The 19,217-nt window shown below is 46.5% G+C and overlaps 1 protein-coding gene across 4 annotated transcripts in view; it reads left to right on the forward strand.

Moving 5' to 3' along the window:
* Clic5 (CLIC family member 5) overlaps positions 1–9,742 on the forward strand; it is a 110,390-nt gene extending 100,648 nt beyond the window's left edge. For all 4 annotated transcript variants that reach the window (XM_090355541.1, XM_090355543.1, XM_090355542.1 and 1 more), the window contains 2 exons: positions 2,060–2,244; positions 7,128–9,742. In XM_090355541.1, the coding sequence (XP_090211667.1) occupies positions 2,060–2,244; positions 7,128–7,295 (353 nt within the window). In that variant the 3' untranslated portion in view covers positions 7,296–9,742. The remainder of the gene's footprint in view (positions 1–2,059; positions 2,245–7,127) is intronic.
* The last annotated feature ends 9,475 nt before the right edge of the window (positions 9,743–19,217 follow it).

Genomic DNA, 19,217 nt, shown 5'->3' on the forward strand with positions numbered 1-19,217 from the left:
GTGTCACACATTGGGCAGAAGTTGTGAGTAGAGCTACCGTCACCACTTCCAAACCATCCCTTCCATCTCAGGGATGAGGAAAAAGAGGCTGAGATTGAACCAGAACTAGCTTTCCAATCCTGATTCCAAGCTGTGTCACCAAATGTCCTGATGATTCCAGGACTGGTGACTCTGGTATGTCCTTGTGCTGTGGCCTGCTGAGATTGCCAAAGGGTCACTGGAATGAGGACTTGCCAGGAATCTTTTCCCTTCAAAGATGTCTTGGTAGTGGCCAGAGGGGTCTCATTTTGACAGCAACTGTATATGTCCTTTGCATTTTCCATTATCATCAGGATTCTACCTCGGTCCCCTTCACTGGAAGTGGTAGAGGAATTTGAGTAGGCAAAGAAGCCTGTTACAGATCCCAAGTGCTTGGGAAAGAAGAAAGGCATAATGAGTATTGTCTGGTACTACTCACCCTCTGCTATGGCCCTTCAGTGGTCTGATAATCCCAGCACAGTCTAGACAATTGCTAAGGGGAATGCAAGCATTTTTCCCAGCCCTTCTCATTCTATTCTCCCAAACTGGAAACACAAAGCAGATGATGAAGCTCAAGTTCAAATGCCACACCAGGGAGAATGAAGTGTTGAGAAATATACTCAAACTTCAGCCAGTTTTCAAACATTCCAGTAAGCACTTCACTGATTTATCTTGGGTGAGTGTCATTCCATTGTCTTGAACAACAACAACCAAAAAAGCTTTCTGTGAAAAGACAAAACTCAAAAGTGGGTTATGTGAGGAGGGCCTAAGAGAAGGCACGGCTGGGAAATGGTGAACAAGAAGACAAAAACCTCTCATCTGCTTTGCCCAAAGGCCACGAGCCTCAAGACCAACTCCCATGATCTCCACGGCCCAATCTAAAACAGAGTCTGGAAGAAGGGCCTTGGGCATGAGGCAGGAACCAAGCCCAACCTTTTCTGATCCCTGACTTCTGGCTGGGGTGCACAGTTCCAAAGTCGCTGTATCTCATCACCAGGAGATTGTTGGTAGAAGTGCCCTGCAAGTATCTCGAATGATTCTCGGGACGTGGCTGTACAATCTCCTGCCATGTCATTGCCCTTGGGTTGCTCATTGTTTGCACTGCTTCTTGGATGGTTTCCACACAAATGGAATTGCACGTTGCTAGCAGGATTCTGGTGCCTGCCCAGAGCTGGGTCGTAGGGACCGCTCTGGGCTGTGGGCACTTGTCCTACGTTCAAATGTAACACGCCTCTGTGGTACCAGCTGCGCCCCCTAAAAGAAGCACCACCCAGGCAGAGGGGAGCCCATTCCTTGGCTGTGTCTCTTCACGGTTTTGTCCCCTACACCTTCCCAGAGGGGATAGCCATTGTTCATGGTCATAGAACAACCACCACAATCTGGTCACAGCTCTATCCTGGGACGGCCATGTGCTTTTTGCTTGCTTACCTCAGTAGCCCATTCTTTCTGCAAAATGAGCCTGTAGGTTTATTGTGGAACAGTAACAAAATATATAGATAAGCCAAACAAGTCAATAGAAGTTGACTGGTATTCTCGTACCTTCTGGAGATAGGCAGTGTGACAACTTTGGAATACATCCTAGCTGCTCTATTTCTATGTTTACATAGAGGTATAGAATAAGAAGGATGAGCTAAGTGGCCATCCTCTGGTTAGGGTTTTTACTTCTTCTTGCCACTGAATGCTTTGTATTATATCAAGGCCCCAGCTATTCTGTGGTGTGTGGATGGTGGGCTGGGTGATAAGAGGCCCAGATTCAGGGTGAGCTAAAATTAAGATACCAGAAGAGACAAGATAATTGACTTTAAGACCCTTCTTGGGGCTGGGAGTTTAGCCTAGTGGTAGAGTACTTGCCTAGCATGCGTGAAGACCGGGGTTCGATTCCTTGCTACCACATACATAGAAGAAACAAAAAGCTGGAAGTGATGCTGTGGCTCAAGTGGTAGAGCTCTAGCCTTGAGAAAGTCCAAGGACAATGCTCAGGCCCTGAGCTCAAGCCCAAGACTGGCAAAAAAAAGACCCTTCTTTTGCTCTTCCTTTCCAGCCCTTGAGCGAGGGCTGACCAAGGCCCTGAAGAAACTGGATGACTACCTGAACACGCCCCTGCCTGAGGAGATCGATGCCAACACGTATGGGGATGATGACAAGAGGTCCCAGCGCAAGTTTCTGGATGGAGATGAGCTGACGCTGGCTGACTGTAATCTGCTGCCCAAGCTCCATGTGGTCAAGGTAGGTCAGGGCATCTGGACACCGCCTCCGCTCAGGCTGGCCCAGTGAGGAGTCGAGGGCAGCACCTCCTGGTGGTCCAGAGTCCCCGGGCTCTGAAGTCAGAGGAATGAGGACTAAGGTAGCTCTCATGGCTTGCCAGGTGTCCTCTGAGAGCTCAGTACTCGTTTATTAGGTAGATAGGCATGGATGGATTATCCCAAGAGTTGCTGGGAGAGTAAACATGATGGGGGCATGACGGCCTTTAAATAAGTACTTGTCCATGGATTATTTGATCTGTCTTTATGACACTTGATTTATTTCTGCCCGGCATGGAGAAGAATCAATCCAGTTCTTTCCCAGCAGGGTGGATAGGCCTGTTTTGGGCTGAAGTTTGAGTGCTGGATGGACATGCTGGCTGGCCTTTCTCAAATCACACCACACACCAGCCTCTGCTGGACTTCCCAGCTGGGTGTACCTAGGATTAGCAGAGGAACTATGGAAGGAACCAAGTGCTTAGGGGTGAGAAGGTATAATGCACCTCAAGACAGGGGCCCCTCGTAGGTCCAGCCAAGTTGTGTCACCTGGAAATTATTAATTACTTCATGCTCTCCCACCCCTCCCCAAGCATGTAATATTCTTTCTCCTTTTTCTTTCTTTTCTTTTCTTTTTGCAAGTCCTGGGGCTTTGAACTCAGGTCCTGAGCACTGTCCTTGGACTTTCTCAAGGCTAGAACTCTGCCAATTGAGCCACAGCACCATTTCCAGCTTTTTCTATGTATGTGTTACCGAGGAATCGAACCCAGATCTTGCGTGCAAGGCAAGCACTCTACCACTAGGCCGAACTCCTGGCTCTTTCTCCTTTTTCTGAGGCAGCAGCCACATCACCTGCTATAGATAAGTCTTCTGAGTCCTGCCATTGGAGTAAGGTAAAGGAAAGCTCAGGCCTCCCGACCTCTCTGTCTGCCACCAAATGACAGGATGAGCTAGGGCATTGTTTCGGGATTCATTTCCTCCATGCAGAAGAATATGAATGAATCTCCTTCCTTTCCTCTTTCTTTTTCTTTCTTCCTTCTCTCGTACTCTAACATAGTGATGAGCCACTTAGGAAAGCTTTGCTGAAGGAGCAGACCAATGACTGTCCTGGGTCCTGTGTATCTCTCCTCATTGCTTCAGCTCCTTCAAGTCCTGGATGACTAAGTTCATCTCCTGTCCTTGGAGGAAGTTCAGTGGCTCCTTTGCTCAGAGGGGGAGTTGGTCTGATCAGGAACAAAGGCTGGGCCCCACTCCTGTCTCCTTGGATTTATGCTGATCTGGCTTATCAGACCCAGGGCCCTGGCAAAGCTTCGCAGTGCAGAACAAGTGAAGGGAGAGCCAAGTCAGACCTCCAGTTTGGCCTCAGATGCCAAAACCTAATCTGGGCTGTGGGAGTTAACTGTTTTCATATGAAACAGCAAATTCAGAACATGAGCATGGAAGTTCCTGTGGACGTCAGAGCCGCCGTGTGTGTGTGTGTGTGTGTGTGTGTGTGTGTGTGTGTGTGTGCGCGCGCGCACGTGCATGCACGTGCATGTCCTTGCCCTGCTTGTCTTGTTCTCGCCTGGCTTCCTTTCAGGCCCATCTCCATCCATGGCTGCTGAGTGGTCCTGGCTCAGTGCCCATAGAAAGCCAGGTTTGACCTCCCGTTGCCTGGCTCCCTTCTGTCTCATCTCTGCAAGTCACGCCAACCTGGGAGTAAGCGTCAGCTCAGCCAGCAGGGCCTGGAGTGAGTGGGGCTCAGGGGAAAAGGTGTCTACAGGTATTTCCGGGCTGCAAGGGGACCTGGGCATAGCACACAATGGCCATGAGCTGCTGCTGAGACGAACAGGAGGAGAGAGCCATAGAGGAAAGACAAATATAGATCCATTTAATTTCATTGGTAGTCTTCCAGCTATTTCCAAGCCTTAGTCCTTATATTTCTCCACTTTGTACTTTTCATTCACTCTGGTTAGTAAGACGACCATTCTGGCATGGATCTGTGTGTGTGCCAGGGCACGGGGCCAACTCAGGTGTCCCACGTCGGGCTGCGAACAGAGGGGAGTGGTCGTGAGTGTTGACACCCATGACCTCATGAAATCATCACTTTTGTTCATTGGCCACCTCAAGGCTGGATGGGGCATTGTAGATGGTTTCTTTGGTGGCCATCCTATGCCGCTTGTTGTAATTTAGAGAATTTAGTAAAAGATGTATTCTGTCCTGAAGAACCAAGGAAGGAAGGGCTGCATGGCTCAGAGGCGGGGGCTCAGGGCCAGGACCAACTGAGCTGCTGCTGGTGGTGGTGTGGGGTGTGTGTGTGTGTGTGTGTGTGTGTGTGTGTGCTGGCCTTTCCGAGCAGAGTGGGTATTAGCTGTGTAGATGGAATAGCAAACCTGCTTCAGCAGCTCTGAAAGATCCGAGTGGGAGGGGCTTCCCCCGTGGCTCCCCACTCCTCTTCTGGACTTGCAGGCTCACTCTGTAGTCACTTCCCTCTAACAAGATTCATGAGCCTACCCAGAGATGAGAGACATGCAGAGTTCAAAAGGAAGGAAACGGGGTGAGTATGAACACAGGCGAAGGGTCTCTGCCATGTGCTGGTTAAGGGAAAAGGCAAGCAAGTTCATTCATGTGCAGAAACATGAGAACCATGCCAAAAGCATGATAGTGGAGCCGAGGGACCCTCTTGCACAGGGACTAGGGGTCAGATCACGGGACAATGCTGGGAGATCCTAAATCATTATTTAGCCAGATAAATGGGCCTGGAGCCTCAAGTTAATTTGTAAGGTGATTCTCTCAGCCCTGGGGTCTGACACTGTCTTGTTCCAAAGCCCAACTCTGAGATAGATGATGGGATTTTAGAGACTGCAGACTCCCCCACCCAACCCTTCACACAGGTGGGGTCCGGTCTTCATACAGGTAAGCACTACAGCTGTCCAGGCGAGGGGCTCTCTGCTCCTGAGGGAGAAGAACAAGACAAAAGGACAGGGCCTTTGAGCCCAACTCAGGTACTTCAGCCTCCCCCCGGTCAAACCACCACAGAGCCTCTTCTTCTCTGCTTCCCAGTGGCAATACCAGATAGATGGCTGGCACCTGAAGGGCCCAGGGATGGCTCATTTCCTTGTCATTTCCATAGGGCAAAGTGTCAAGGTGGAAAGCTCTGCGGTCTGGAAAGTAAGGGCTGTGATAAATATTCATGATGTTTCAATAGGCATCAGTTTCGCAGTGCTCCAGGCAACATGGTATAAATCACTTTGTCTTCCCTTGGCTTCAGTTGGTCCTCTGCTAAGGAGCTTCCGCCCTTAAAATGAAATGATTTGAGCTGAGGATGTGGTTCGCTGGTAAAGTGCTTGTCTCAGCGTGCACCATTCCCTCCTACCACACACACAAAAAAGTGACTTTTATTCCCTACGACACTAGACACACCTCATCTGATATGGAGATAACTGGAGATAATTAAGATGAAATCCAACTGCTTATTGAAACTCTGCTTATTTAGGGATATGTAAAATGGAAATATAAAAGACCCTTTCCTTTGAGTAGCTGACAATGTGTATGAAGCACTATTTGAAGCCATAGCTGGAATGGCGCACAGCGAGGACCAACATTTGCTGCGGTTGTTTCCCTAATCAGTCAATGTCATGATTGTAATTGTTGGAGGGGTGCAGGCATGATGGGGCTGTACTGGCAGGCAGGCCTTGTGTCTGGAAATAGCAGATTGGGTAGGAAACATGCGCAGGTGCCTGGCATCCCGCATGAGCCTAGGGTGTATGGGAGAAGGCGCATTTCACGTAAGAGGACCTTGTTTTCCTATGTGCAGCCTTCTGGCGATTCTGCTAAGCACCAGCAGTGGGGCCAAAAAAAAAGACAAGGTGTCTAGAACAGCTGAGCAGGGGCTCCCTGAGCAGGAGGTTCCTAGGACCCAGGATCAGGTCATGTCTCCCAAAGAGAAGCCCCAGGGAGGCAGGAGGCAGGGCTTCTGTTAACTTGCGGCTCTCTGTTCTCTGCCAAGACTGGAGGCAGGACTGGTTATCTTGCAGGTTCCGGGGCGCTGTGAAAACAGTGGCCCTTGCTTCTATTTTCAACACTTAGGCATTTTCACCAGAGCAGGAAGGCCTGAGCAAGGTTTTTGAGCACACAGCCTGGTGAGGAGACTCAAGGTCGTGGCACGTGGAGGGGTCGCATCTGTTCTGCTGCACTGGCTGAGTCCATCTGACCGCTGTCCATGAAGGATGTGGACGGAAATGCCTAGACGTTCAGGAATGGCAAGACCGAACGTGTCATAATGAGTTGCACGTACTGAGCACATATTCCTCTACGTATCTTGTGTATGTGAACTCATGTACTCCCGGATGATGGATTCCATTCCAGACACGAATTAATCAAGCCTCCAAGAAGTTAGCTGGTGTGCTTGCTTCTAGTGATTTCCACATGGCCCCTGCATGTTTCACGGGACATTCTATAGTTAGTCCGTCTTGAAAGGTTTCACAGAACTCGGCATTTTCCTCACCTTAGCATTTTCCCTCACATTTTTCTTATTAGCCTCCACTACGTGTCCCAAGGGATTTCATTTTGACGTGTCCCTATATGCAGGGGATATAACTTGATCAGACTCACATTCTTCTTCCCCTTCCTCACCTTCCCCTCCCCTCTTCCTAGACCAGTTTCAACCAACTTCACGTTCCATTTTCACATATGTATGTAGAATACTCTAAACAAGTCCTTTTCCTTTTCCCCCTGACATAAAGGATCTGCTTTATATAACTCATTCTTTTCTTCTTCCTCCTCTCCTTTTTTTTTGTTCAGTGTAGTGGCAGTGCCATTTTTAATGGCACTCCGATTTGTTATTATCTTCTTGTGCACTAGTTACTGACTCACAAGCTATGCCTTTCCTAGATCGTGGCCAAGAAATACCGCAACTACGACCTTCCGGCTGAGATGACAGGCCTATGGCGATACCTCAAAAATGCCTACGCCCGGGATGAGTTCACCAACACCTGTGCAGCAGACAGCGAGATCGAGCTGGCCTACGCAGACGTGGCCAAGCGCCTCAGCCGGTCCTGAGCTCTGCCACATGGCCCACCCGTGCTGCAGAAAAAGCTCCAGGTCTCCCGAAGGCCTTCAACTTTACAGATTCCTCTTCCTCATCACCTCAGAAAACTCGTGTTTTGGTTTTGAATCAGGCCACATCTCGCTGGCATCCCCATAACTCCCAGCCTGCCACCTTTACAGAAGACAGCCCCATCCCTGCCTCCTCATTTCAAGAATTTGGCCAATCGAGAGGATAAAGCAAGCCACCCTCTCCCCTGCCAGCCTGGTTGGGGGGTCTGTGTATCTGGAGGTCAGCAAGAGAGCACACACATGGGACTGCCACTGACCCCTTGTTCTGCCAACACCAAACAACCTCCTCATCCTTTATTAACATGAAATACCACCCTTCTCTTTCAGTAACCATAAGGCCAATGACAAATGTCACATTAGTTATCATTAGAGAAAGATCCATACCTTCTTAGGAGAAGCAGTAGCTGGGTTTGCCCCAGCTGGGGTTGGCTTTGGGTAACTTATAAAGCCTTGGTCCTGCAGTCCCTTACAACTTTTGATACTCCTAGCCCGTGGCATGAAAGCCAGATGACAAAGTCACTTCATACACATTATTAATTCGATATGATGCTGGAAATGGTGCAATGTGGTTTATGCAACTGGCTCTGGTTTTCACGTTGTCCTTGGTCTTGCTTGCCAAGGAGGCACTTGGCAGGTAATTCCAAACTGGGGTGAATGAGATGGGGAGGGATGAGGAGCCATGTCGATGCCAAAAGGCCCGTGTGGTCTACAGCCATGGGGTCTGCAAATCTGAGTAGGAGTAGTTGCTCATTGGAGACCAAGTATCAGAGTTTGATGGTGCCTCTTAGGGGGCAGCTTTCGGTGAATGAGAAAGAGAGAGGCGTGAACCAGAGGGATGGATGTGGAGGAGGGAAGGGTGAAGATAAAGCAGTCCTGTCAGGAGCTGGAGATCCCCTAGTAAACTTTGAGACTGCTCTTTTGTTTCATGAGCTAAATCCTTGGACGGGTACTGTAACTACCAGTCTTCGAGCAAAAACACCAACAATTGGCCAAAAAGGAAAGTTATCTTCCCAGTCTTTGCAGAAGTTGCCCTTCAATGCAGGTCAGGGACTGGAGTTCTCAGGAAGCTGTTGGTGGAGCACGGTTATGTTTAGAAGGTTAGCATGATCTTGGAGCACCTTACAAAGAAAGTCCATAAACCTTTCTGACTGAGAAACCATGTGGCTTGAACTTGAAGAAAACTGTGCACTCACCTGAGTTAATTTTCCTATCGCCGGATGCAAATGCCAGATGAATTTTTTCTTAAAAAGGCAACCATTTTCTTTGAGCTAATATTTCTTTTCTTCCTCATTCTCTTTTGAGTTCCACCTCCTGAAAAGCTCACCAGTCCTGAGCATGGGGACCTGAGCAGAGGAAACTAAGTACAATGAACAAGTCATCAACTCCTCTGCCAGTGAACACTTGGGAGAGAATCCCTCACCTCCCACCATCAGGTCCTCCATGGTGGAGGCCCCCTTGGACCGGAGAAGCCCCCGGATGAGGCTCCCTGCTCCCAGAGGCCCACACAGCACAGACCCTTCCCCTAGAAACATCAACGCATGCAAACCTGCCTCCAGGGATCTCAAAAGGAGACGCAAAGTGACCACTGATCGAGGCAGGTCTCAGAGGCCCACAGGCGAAGGCGATGTTGTGAATATTTCCCTCAGGAAGCTGGGACGTTTCTAAACCTGAGAGGGCTTGGAAGAGGCAGAATGAGGGGCTTCTCTCTGCAGCTGTCCTCAGAGGGTGCGTAAAACATAGAACTGGTGAGGAAAGAGCCCTTTTGAAAAGTGACCTAAACGGGCCTTCCCAAGGCAGGAAGGGAGAATTCATTGATCCCAGAAGGCTTTTCACCAGTGTGAGCCCGCGTTGTTCCCAGAAGCCCACTCCTAATCTTTACAGCCTGTTCAAGGTGACCTTCAGACAACTCACCATCTTGTCCTGAAGCAGACTCTTGACACAACCCATTTAGGCAGCTCTGCACACAGAGGCCACCCCAGGGAGAAGCTGTCAGCAGAGAAAGTGGTAGGATGGGAAGGGCTCTGATGGGTGCTGAGTTTTAGTGTCTATCCACTGGACAGTCTTTCAAAGCAAATAGGCCAAGCCAATTGAATTTTGTCCCTAGCTGTCTCTCCTGTCTGTTTATTTGACATAAATAGCCATAGTTGGGCACTGTGAGGGTATGATATACTCATTCACTACTTTAACAGGAGCAAGAGTTACAGAAAGAAGACTGTTTGGGGTACTTAATTCTGAAATGTCTTTTCATCTCAGCAGTGCATTGTTAGATAATATGAAGTGACCATTGACAGACAGGCATGATAGTGTATATTTATCCTAATAACAAATAATCATATTAATAATATTGCCTTTCCTTTTTCAAAAGCGATTTCTCTCCAGACCTCTCCCCCCCCCCCTCCCGGCCTCTCTCTGGCCTTTAACCTTCATCTTGTTCCAGGCTCAGCCTGTCATTTTCTTCAGCCACCATAGAGTTGGTACCCCATAAAGCTCTTCAGGGAGAATGGAGAGATTGCAGTTTGGATTTGGTCCTCATCATCAGTCCTGAATCTTGGTCCCTTAGAACATACACAGTGGGACAAACATCAGAATTAGGCGGAGAATCTATTTTATTTTGTGTTCCATTCATTCCTTTGGCCTTGCATCACATTTTTTTTTGGTGGTTAGGTAGTGGAACGAATTGGCAGAAACTAGTCATATACAAAATTACTGAGTTATATGTATCCACATACCCAGGACTGCCTACATCTTCATTTGGACCAGAGAGAAGGTGAATGTGATTTCAATAAGCATATTTTAATAAATATTTTACTCCAATCTACACTGATCCAGAGCATAGTTCCTAGCTACTCAGGAAGCAGAGGTAAGAAGATCATGATATGAGTCCAGTCTGGAGCAGGACTTTATCTGAAAAACAGGCCAGATGTGGGCAGTGCATACCTTTAATTCTAGCTATCAGGAGGGAGGGGTAAGAGAGGTAAGGGAGTGGTCCAAAGCTGGCCTGGGCCAAAAGCACAAGGCAAGTATAGCTCAGGTGGTAGAGTGCTAGCCTGGTGAGTTCAAGGTCCGCAGGCCCCAATTCAATCCCTAGAACTGTGAGAAATACATGCATGTATGCATACACACACACACACATACACACACACACACACACACACACACACACACACACACACACACACACACAGCTCACCACCCCTGCGAAACTCTGTGTGTAAAATCAAATTGGCCTTGATGCAGCAGGTGTCCAGTAAGTGCTTCTACGGTTCCAGGCCCAGCAGCCCAATCAAAGTCAAGAGTATGGTGAAGCCAGCTGCTGCCACCACTGTCCATGGGAAGAGAAAACATTAACTCCTCATTACACTGAGTTCAGTGATTCTCAAGGGACCTTGACTATTATTACTGTGATTATGTAATGAATTAAGAAGAGTCTTAGGAAAGCATTGGAGAAAGAAGTGTTCGTGTGAAGGGGCACTGAGTTCTGATGCTCTGATGTCTAACCTTGCATGGCCTCATTCTTGGCCTTGGGGCCCTTTGGCACAACTGCTCTCTGTCTTTCAATAAGAGCTCAATCAGAAGGATGTCTGACATCCTTCTTTTGTCAGCATCCCACCCCCTCCCCAGCCCAGTTTTGAGGATACTTGCATCTCAGTTTTAAGTCTGACCCAAACCCTAGGTAAATTTTTAATGTTATTTTAGGAAATAGAGCCAATCTCAAGGGTCCCCAGTACAGAGAACAAGTAAAGATTGTCTCAGTATTGGGTTTGGATTAATCTCTGTTTCTATAAAAGCAATCTGAGTTGTTTTTTAAGAAATAGTTTTAAGGATCCACCAGCTAAGGTATTTTGTATATAGTTCAAGATTTCACAATATTGACTACACAGTATATTTAAAATATAAAATATCAAGATGATGTTTGAATTAGTTTTATTATTCTGGTTACTTGAGTGACCCATTTTATAAGATAAGGATTTAACTAATTTAGCAAATAATGTATTGCTTTCATACAAGGACAAGTATTTCACTATATAAAGTCATTCAGAATGATGATTACTTGTTTTTTGGAGACCTTTAACTGTGCTAATAAAATAACAGGCCTTGCTTTCCAGCCTTAATAAATGTAAAATGCCTTCTGACAACATAGCCGAATGTTTTCCTTGTGACTCTGACCCACTTATAAATTTGTTTCCCAGGATTGATTGATATTGATTGATTCAAATAAAGTTGGTTTATTTTCAAATATTATGGAAGTAATGGTTGGATGTTTTGGTTAAGGTGGGAATTTCCCGTGATGTTTGTAAATGACAAGGGTACAATCTTTCTTTGTTGTCGATAAAGGTTATTTTATTTTCCCATTATAAGAGAAAAGGTGGGCATTCTTAAAAAGCAAACTAAGGAGAGGGCTGAGAGGATGGCCGGTAGAATTCTTACCTAGTATGCATTGCATATGAAGTTCAATCTTCAGCACTGGAAATAAAAAAAAAAGAAAAGAAAAATGAAAAGAGGAAGGAGAAAGGAAAAGGGGACCAGCCAAGGATCTTGTGAATAGCCATCTAAATATCACTTCTATTAAGCAAAGCCAAACGTTCTTTCACGGTACTCAGGTTGGGCAAAAGTTACATCGACGTCTCTTCTTGCTTCACATGTCCTATCTGTCTTGTCATACCTAGAGACAAACTGCCACGTGTAATTGAAAACATTGGTCCACCTGGGCCTGAAACTCCGCCGGCATCCCTGCTCCACCTCACGTGACTGACCCTGGCCTGTGGTTCCCAGAAGGCTTAGGGAGTTCTAGCACATGTCAGCATAACAGCTGCCTCGGTCCTCCCTGAGCATTCTCACTGGGAAATGGACCAAGGAGCTGACCACGGCCTCGCCCCTCCCTGCTGGCAGAAGGGCATCTCGGGAAAGGATCATGGAGCCAACTCTGGGACAGTCTTGATGGGAGGGACAGGCTGGCCTTCCATGCAGGAAAATCCAATGGATGTGATGGCTGGCCCTCTTCCTCCCCCATCATGTCCTGAAAGACATGCTCCTACTCCTCCCGTCCCCCTGGCCCTCACCCTCCATGCCTATCCTCGTGTGAGTCAAGCAGAGCCACCCCAGCCCCAGTTATGAAGGCTCTGAGCCTGTGCTTGGGCTTGGGGTGGCCCCCCTCCTGAGCGAGCTCTGCCCATCGCTGATGGGGGAGTCTCACTGAGGAAGACGGCCTTGTCCTTAAGAAAGAGACTCCTTAAAGCACTCGGTGGTGTTGCCTTCACATGCAGGTGTGAGGCCTGAGTTTGCAGCTGCCTTCAGAGGGACTGGGGAATGACTGCATCTCATTCTACTCAATGGTTCTTATTGCTGGCTAATAGCCAGGATTCCAAGTGTCCTTTTGCAAGTTTGACCTTGGGGGAAAAGCCATGGAGTATCAGACTAAGGTTGTAAGATTGCAGACAAGGACAGAGACCTAATCTAGAGGGTTCAGTGAATTACTCTGTGATCTTGACATCCCAGCTCTCTAGAACTTTCAGCTTCTCTGTGGCCTTGTTTAGTTCAAAAAAAAGTGGGGGGGAAGCCAATCACTGGAAAAACAGAATGAAACAAAACGTGGATGTCAGTTGTTTATCTCTGGGGAAATTTTTTCTTTTGAAGTAAATCCCAGGCTACAATGTGAAGGCAAATCATATGATATTTGTCTCATACCTACATGCAATAAAACCTGAGGCCTTGAAACAAAGCTCATCAGATGTACAGTAAGTAGAATAGACTCAAAATTTGGGGAAAGAATCAATAAAGATTGTGAATCGGGGAAAAGAACAAAAACATTTCAGTTTAATCTTCCTTTAACCAAAATAACTCCATGCCCCCAACTTTCTCAACTCCCATTAATCTAGGCTTTGGCATCTATACCACTCAAGAAGCACAATCCAGATAACATAACAGAGACCAGTCCTATGTCGGCATCAGAGCAGGGTTGGCTGTCAAGTCATTTTGTATCCATCCGCAGTTATTTTCCTGTGTTGTTCGCTTCTCCACACCCTTTCTCCAATAAAAATCTAAGCTCCTTGAAAGGATGAAATGCAGACTATCCAATTTTTTTCCACCATATCTCGCTTTGTCTAGCATTCAGCAATATTGGTTGCTCAAAACTATTTATTAGTGGCTGACTGGGTCAGTGTTCCAGTCTTCTGGGTTCATGTTGGATCTTATTCCTCATTTCCTGTGGTCCAGGCCTCCCACTATTCCATAAACCTGGGGGCGGAGGAGGGGAGTGAGACAGAGAACAGGTGTCTGTATTCACTGAGTATGTTTCCAATATATTTCCACAGAATGAACCCTTCTACAGTCTGCATTTATCTACCTGGCTGGATGAATGAGGATGGGCCTCATGTTCACTGGATTGCATGTTCTGGATTAGGTAATACGTTAGTCTGCTTTCTAAGTTGTCTCCAAGATTGTGCCCTATCAAGGTATTAAGACCTTTAAGGTGAGGGTAGTTCTGGTTACCATAATCGTAGAATTACCCGGCTAAATAACGGTTAAAGAATGGATTTTTTTCATTCAGGAGCATTTAGAAAAACACGAATATGCAGGAGGGAATAATTTAGACTTACCAAAATCCTTCCACAGAGATAGAACGTTTAATCTATAAACAATTATCTTCCAAGACTTTTTTTTTGTCAGTGAGGGAGCTTGAACTTGGGGCCTGAGAACTGTCCCTGAGCTCTTTTGCTTAAGGCTAGCATGCTACTACTTTGCGCTATAGCACCATTTGCAGTTTTCTGGTGGTTAACTGAAGATAAAAGTCTCACAGACTTTCCTCCTAGGCTGGGTTTGAATGGTGTTCCTCAGATCTCAGCCTCCTGCGTAGCTAGGATGACAGGTGTGTGCCACCAGTGCCTGGCCAGACTTGTACCTGTTGTATGAACTATAAATGTGCATAAGTATTTTCACAAAGAAAATAACAAGTATGAAAAACTCAACCTGGTGTTCTTGCATCTGCTAAACAATCCTGTATCTGTTACCACTAGAAGCAGACTGAGAATAACTTTCCATTCACTGGAGGAAAGAGCTGCCCGCTCTTCCAGACCAATCACTTATTTAACAGCAGTTGCTTCAAGACCTCTGCTTACTATGCCCACTATTCCCTACCACCCCTCTAACCGGTCCCAACAAGTTCCCTGCCTTCCAATACTCACCTTATAACCACTCACTCTGAAGATCTGCCCTTGTTGTTTCTCATCTGTAATATCATCATGATTATTTTGGGAGTACTGGAGTTTATACTTGTTAGGCAGGTACTCTACCATTTGAGCCTTGATCCAAACTTGTTAGTGACTTGTTAAGATAGAGTATTATGATTTGGGCAGCCAGTATCCTACCTATACAGACACATACCACAGTTGTCAGCTTGGGTATGGAGGAAAGCTTGGCAACTTTGCTGATGCTGGCCTCAAACCACAGTTTTCTCAATCTTCAGCTTCTGAATATCTAGGATCACAGGCATATGCCCCAGGCACCTGGCCAGTCTGGGCATCTTTAATCAACCCCAACGTGTACTGCGGTGTCAAGGGCGTCAGGAACATAGTTAGGAAAGCGGGGAGGGGTTGGGCCATCAGGTGGAAGTTTTCTCTTACCTAAAGCTTTAGAAATATTGCAGTCACAAGAATTAGGTTTTTAAAGAGCTGTTTCTCTGCTCAAAAGCTCTATGAGAGATTCTCAGCCCTGCCCTTACGGAGGAGGAGTGAAGAGAAATACAGAGAGTTGGCAGGCCATGCGCTGGGAATTATGCAGTGAGATAACCGGAAAGTGAAGCAACCAGAACCTGAGATGCACACCTATGTTTCTAGGACAATGGTCTCCAAAGTAAAGGACGCAACTATAAGACCCAAGAGTAAGGATGATCTTTAGTCTTCAAGCTGAGATTAATATCCTACAAAGATTTTCTGCAACTGGAAACAAGCGCTTTGGCAAAATGGTGCCCCTCTGTCCTCCATCTCCTTGTCCTACACACATTGTCCTTGGCTGCACAACTCCTTGAACATAATCTTTCATCCAGTGTCAGGAATGATTAATTTCTTCAAAACCAAGCCAGCATGGAAGTAACTCCTAGTTACTTCCTAGTTCATCAAGGATTCATATGAGTTGAAAGCAAAAGCCAGGAGAAAGGTGATGGCTCAAAGATTACGGGCTTCTAATTGAACCACCACAAAATAATGACCTCTGCAGGGCCAAGTTCAACATCCAAAAGAGACGTAGACTCCAGGAATGGTCATGTGGTTATTTAATTCCAGCAAAGGAACTCTAAGAGAGAGCAGAGGAGGATAATGAAAGGAGGAGGATAATGAAAGGAGCAGTTAAAATGTGAACTGCCCACTGGAGGCTATTTTAAAACGCTTTTTTTTTTGGCATACCTTGCAAGGAACTCCAAAGTCAATAATAAAAGACCCTATAAATGAATCAAGGCAGAAAGCCAACTAGATAAATAGAGCACTTGAGCCAGAGCTACACTGGAAGATGACATGGAAAGAGCATGGAGAAAATTTTCCTTTTTACTATTAAGAAAATAGACAACATGATGCTTTCACTTTCTTTTTGAAGGTGTTGTTCAGAGACATAGTCTCAAACACCGAGATTTAATAGAGTGAGGAAAGTAGATGGAAAGAAAAGGTGTCCCAAGAACAAATTCACATGGTTGTATTTGAAGAGGTGTAAGAAAACATTGACAGGGTAAGTTCCTCTCAGTATGATCATCAGACTCCAAAATGTACATTTAATTGATTGCATTTTATTTTTCTAACTTTAAATAGGAAACACACTTGTATGTATGGTTCCAAATATTTAAAATGTTAAGTAGTAGAAAATTGCACATATCATTCTCTGGCAATAAAAGCTATTAGTTTCTTTGTAGATTGTTCTTTATTCAAATGCAAGAAAAATAATATAGAGAGGAAGACCAAAACTTCAAGAACACCTTGCATTGTATAGAAAGACTGTGGCACTAGAATGAATTTGAATAAAAAAGAGCATTTTATAGATAAAATTGGATAGAGATGAAGTCAATATGACTGATACCTTTGGAAGAAGGTGAAAATTTGAAAATTGACATGGGAAGACAGAGGCAGAAATGGGAGTTAGGCTGCTACAAGCCAAGGAGCATTCGGGGGGATACAGAAGCAGGAAGAGGCTCTCCCTCTAGAAGGTGTGGAAAACATGGCCTGCCCAACATAATCATTTTGGATCTCTAACTTCTAAAACTGTAAGAAAGCAACTTTTTCCCCCTGACTCATCCAGTGAGTGGCACTCTGTTATAGTAGCCATTGGCATCCACACATCTCTAAACCGCGCGGGTTCTTTCCCTGGGCTGCTTCCCCATTTCCCCAGCAACACAGAATCCTGTGGCCTCTTCAAAGGAACCATCTGCCACCTCAAAGAAAGGATTCTGTCATCCTGTACTAAAAGCCTGGGGCAAGTGGTTGGTCCCTGCCACGCCTCTGGCATCACCAACCAGCAGTTTGTACTGCCCCCCCTCCACCCCGTGCTGAACAAGGATCAGGAATGTTCCAGGTGCGTGACTTAACACCATCCCTCAACATGCAGGAGGCTTCTGGTGCCTCCCTCCCGGTATCTCCTGGAAAACAGCAGCCTTTGCTTCCCTGCTCTTGATTCCACAGGGAGCGAACCACGCACTTGGCCCACCCACAAAGTGTCATGAGCTCTCCAAGGAGTAAAGACCCAAAAGGTCCATGTTCAAAGCCACCCCCTGAGGAGCATCTGGGGGACTTAGCTGGCAGGTTTTTCCTCCTCATCCCCTTTCAGAGGATCACAGATCAGCAGTGCGGGCTGTTGGCTAATCCTCAAAGGACACATCTCCAAACGCCCATTCTCCTGCCCCATAATTACCTTATCCAGTTACTCCCCAGGAGCTAGTGATAAAAGGAAATCTACTGAGTGGGTGCTCAGCAGGTGGCTTTAGCAGGCTTAAATTGCCTCTTGAGGCTGGGCTGTGCACTTGAGGCGCTGTGCAGATGTGACTGGGGCAGCTGGAGTCAGGAGGGGGCCTCTTGATGCTCATGGGGGCCAAGGTGCAGGATTAGGCAGGCGTCTTTCACCACTGGTTACTGACCCAGATGCTGCAAAGCAGCCTAAGTACCTTCTACACCCGGCCCTGAGACCACAGGCAGCTTCTTGTCACGCCTTCTTCTGAAGACCCCAAGGGAACCATGGTGGCAGCCTTGGAGTGGACGAAGGGCTGAGCTCACTCGGGGATTTCATCTCTCAGATGCAGCGATAATCAATTAGTCTGTCCTTAGCATCCATCATGCAGTATGCTCCGTGGAAGTTATGTTAGAAGACGTTTCTGTACCCTGCTGTGTTAGTGGCACTGCAAACTGAACTCAGGCCCCTGTGCTTGCTAAGCAGGCACTCTGCCACTCGAGCTGTGCCTCAGCTTCTTCTGGCATTGGTTCTTTTTCATGGGAGCATCTTTCTTTCTGCCCAGCCAGTCTGAGGTGTGATCTTCCTATTTGTGTTTCCTGCTATCACTGAGGATGCAGGCACCAGCCACTGTACCCAGCCATTCTGCTTCCCTTAGCTGGAGTAAGAGATTTTCACCACCATGCCCAGGCTTTGGAGTCTCATGAGCTCTTTTTCTTTTTATTGTCCAGGGTTTGCCTTGAACAGTAATTTCCCTCATCGCTGCCTCCTCTAGTCTCTACAATGGGAAGAATCATCTACATGCTTCCACTGCAGAGGTGTTGGTGCAGGTGTGTGTATACACACATACTCATATATGTATATATATACACAGCATACATATCAAGATGTGCCTATATGTGTGATTACATATATAGACACACATCTGGATACGCGCATACACACTTATGGACATACCAACCAGAGAAAGGCCCTTCTCAGAGTTCTCAGTGTTCAACATGAACAGTGTCTAGTGAGAGCCATGTCTTTTGTCCTCACCAAGAGGGAAGATGGTGAGAAGGCTCTGGGGAGTCCCTTTTATAAGGGTGCTAATCCCACTGATGAGAGACCCGCCCCTGAGGCTCATCACTTCCAAATGCCCCACTTCCTAATATGAATTGTGAGGGAATAAAATAATCCTGTACCTAACTCAGGAGAACAATCCATGTTAACGTACATCATGATATTGATGCATTTAGTGTAGCTGCAATTTACCATTCATCTGTGGGGACACAGAGGGGCGGGGTTTCATGACCCACACTCTACTTCTCCCTAGTGAATTTCAGAGCACAAGAGACTACATGGCCTTTCTTAGTTAATGAGCGTCAGGATTCATATATACCAGGAAAAGTGTTTTACCTACTGTATGTCACAACTGTCAACTCTCAGTGTTGACTAAATTAAAAACATTAGTTTCTTACTCAGGACACAACACAGCTGCAGTGACTGAAGTCTGCCTGGTCTCACAGCTTTTGTCTCATCCATTGCCAGAAACTGTTTTACAGCCTCCCTTTGGAAAAATCAGATGGATTGGGGTATGGCACTTGACCAGGATGTAGCCATTGAGAGGAAGCAGGGCACGTGACCAGGATCTAGTCAATTTGAGGGAAAGCCAGGCTTTGGCACTCACCTAAAAGAACTGTCTTTCCTTTATAAAGAGAAATGCTTGTTTTCTGTTTTCCCAGTCTCTTCTCCGGTGATTTCCAAGTATCCGCTGGTGTGGCATCATCTCAGTCTCTGCTCCTGTTTTCCCCTGAGTTTCTTTTGCCTCTACATCACCATTGTTCTCTTTTAGAAGGATTCCAGTATTGTTGGCCTCATTTGCATCTGATTGTACCTGCCAGACTTGGGTTTTAAAACAAGCTGAAGACATAGGTACTGAGGATTAAAGCTCAAACATACTTTCCA

Source organism: Megascapheus bottae, chromosome 22 (assembly GCF_031878675.1).
Source record: "Megascapheus bottae isolate mThoBot1 chromosome 22, mThoBot2.hap1, whole genome shotgun sequence".
NCBI classification, from domain to species: domain Eukaryota; kingdom Metazoa; phylum Chordata; class Mammalia; order Rodentia; family Geomyidae; genus Megascapheus; species Megascapheus bottae.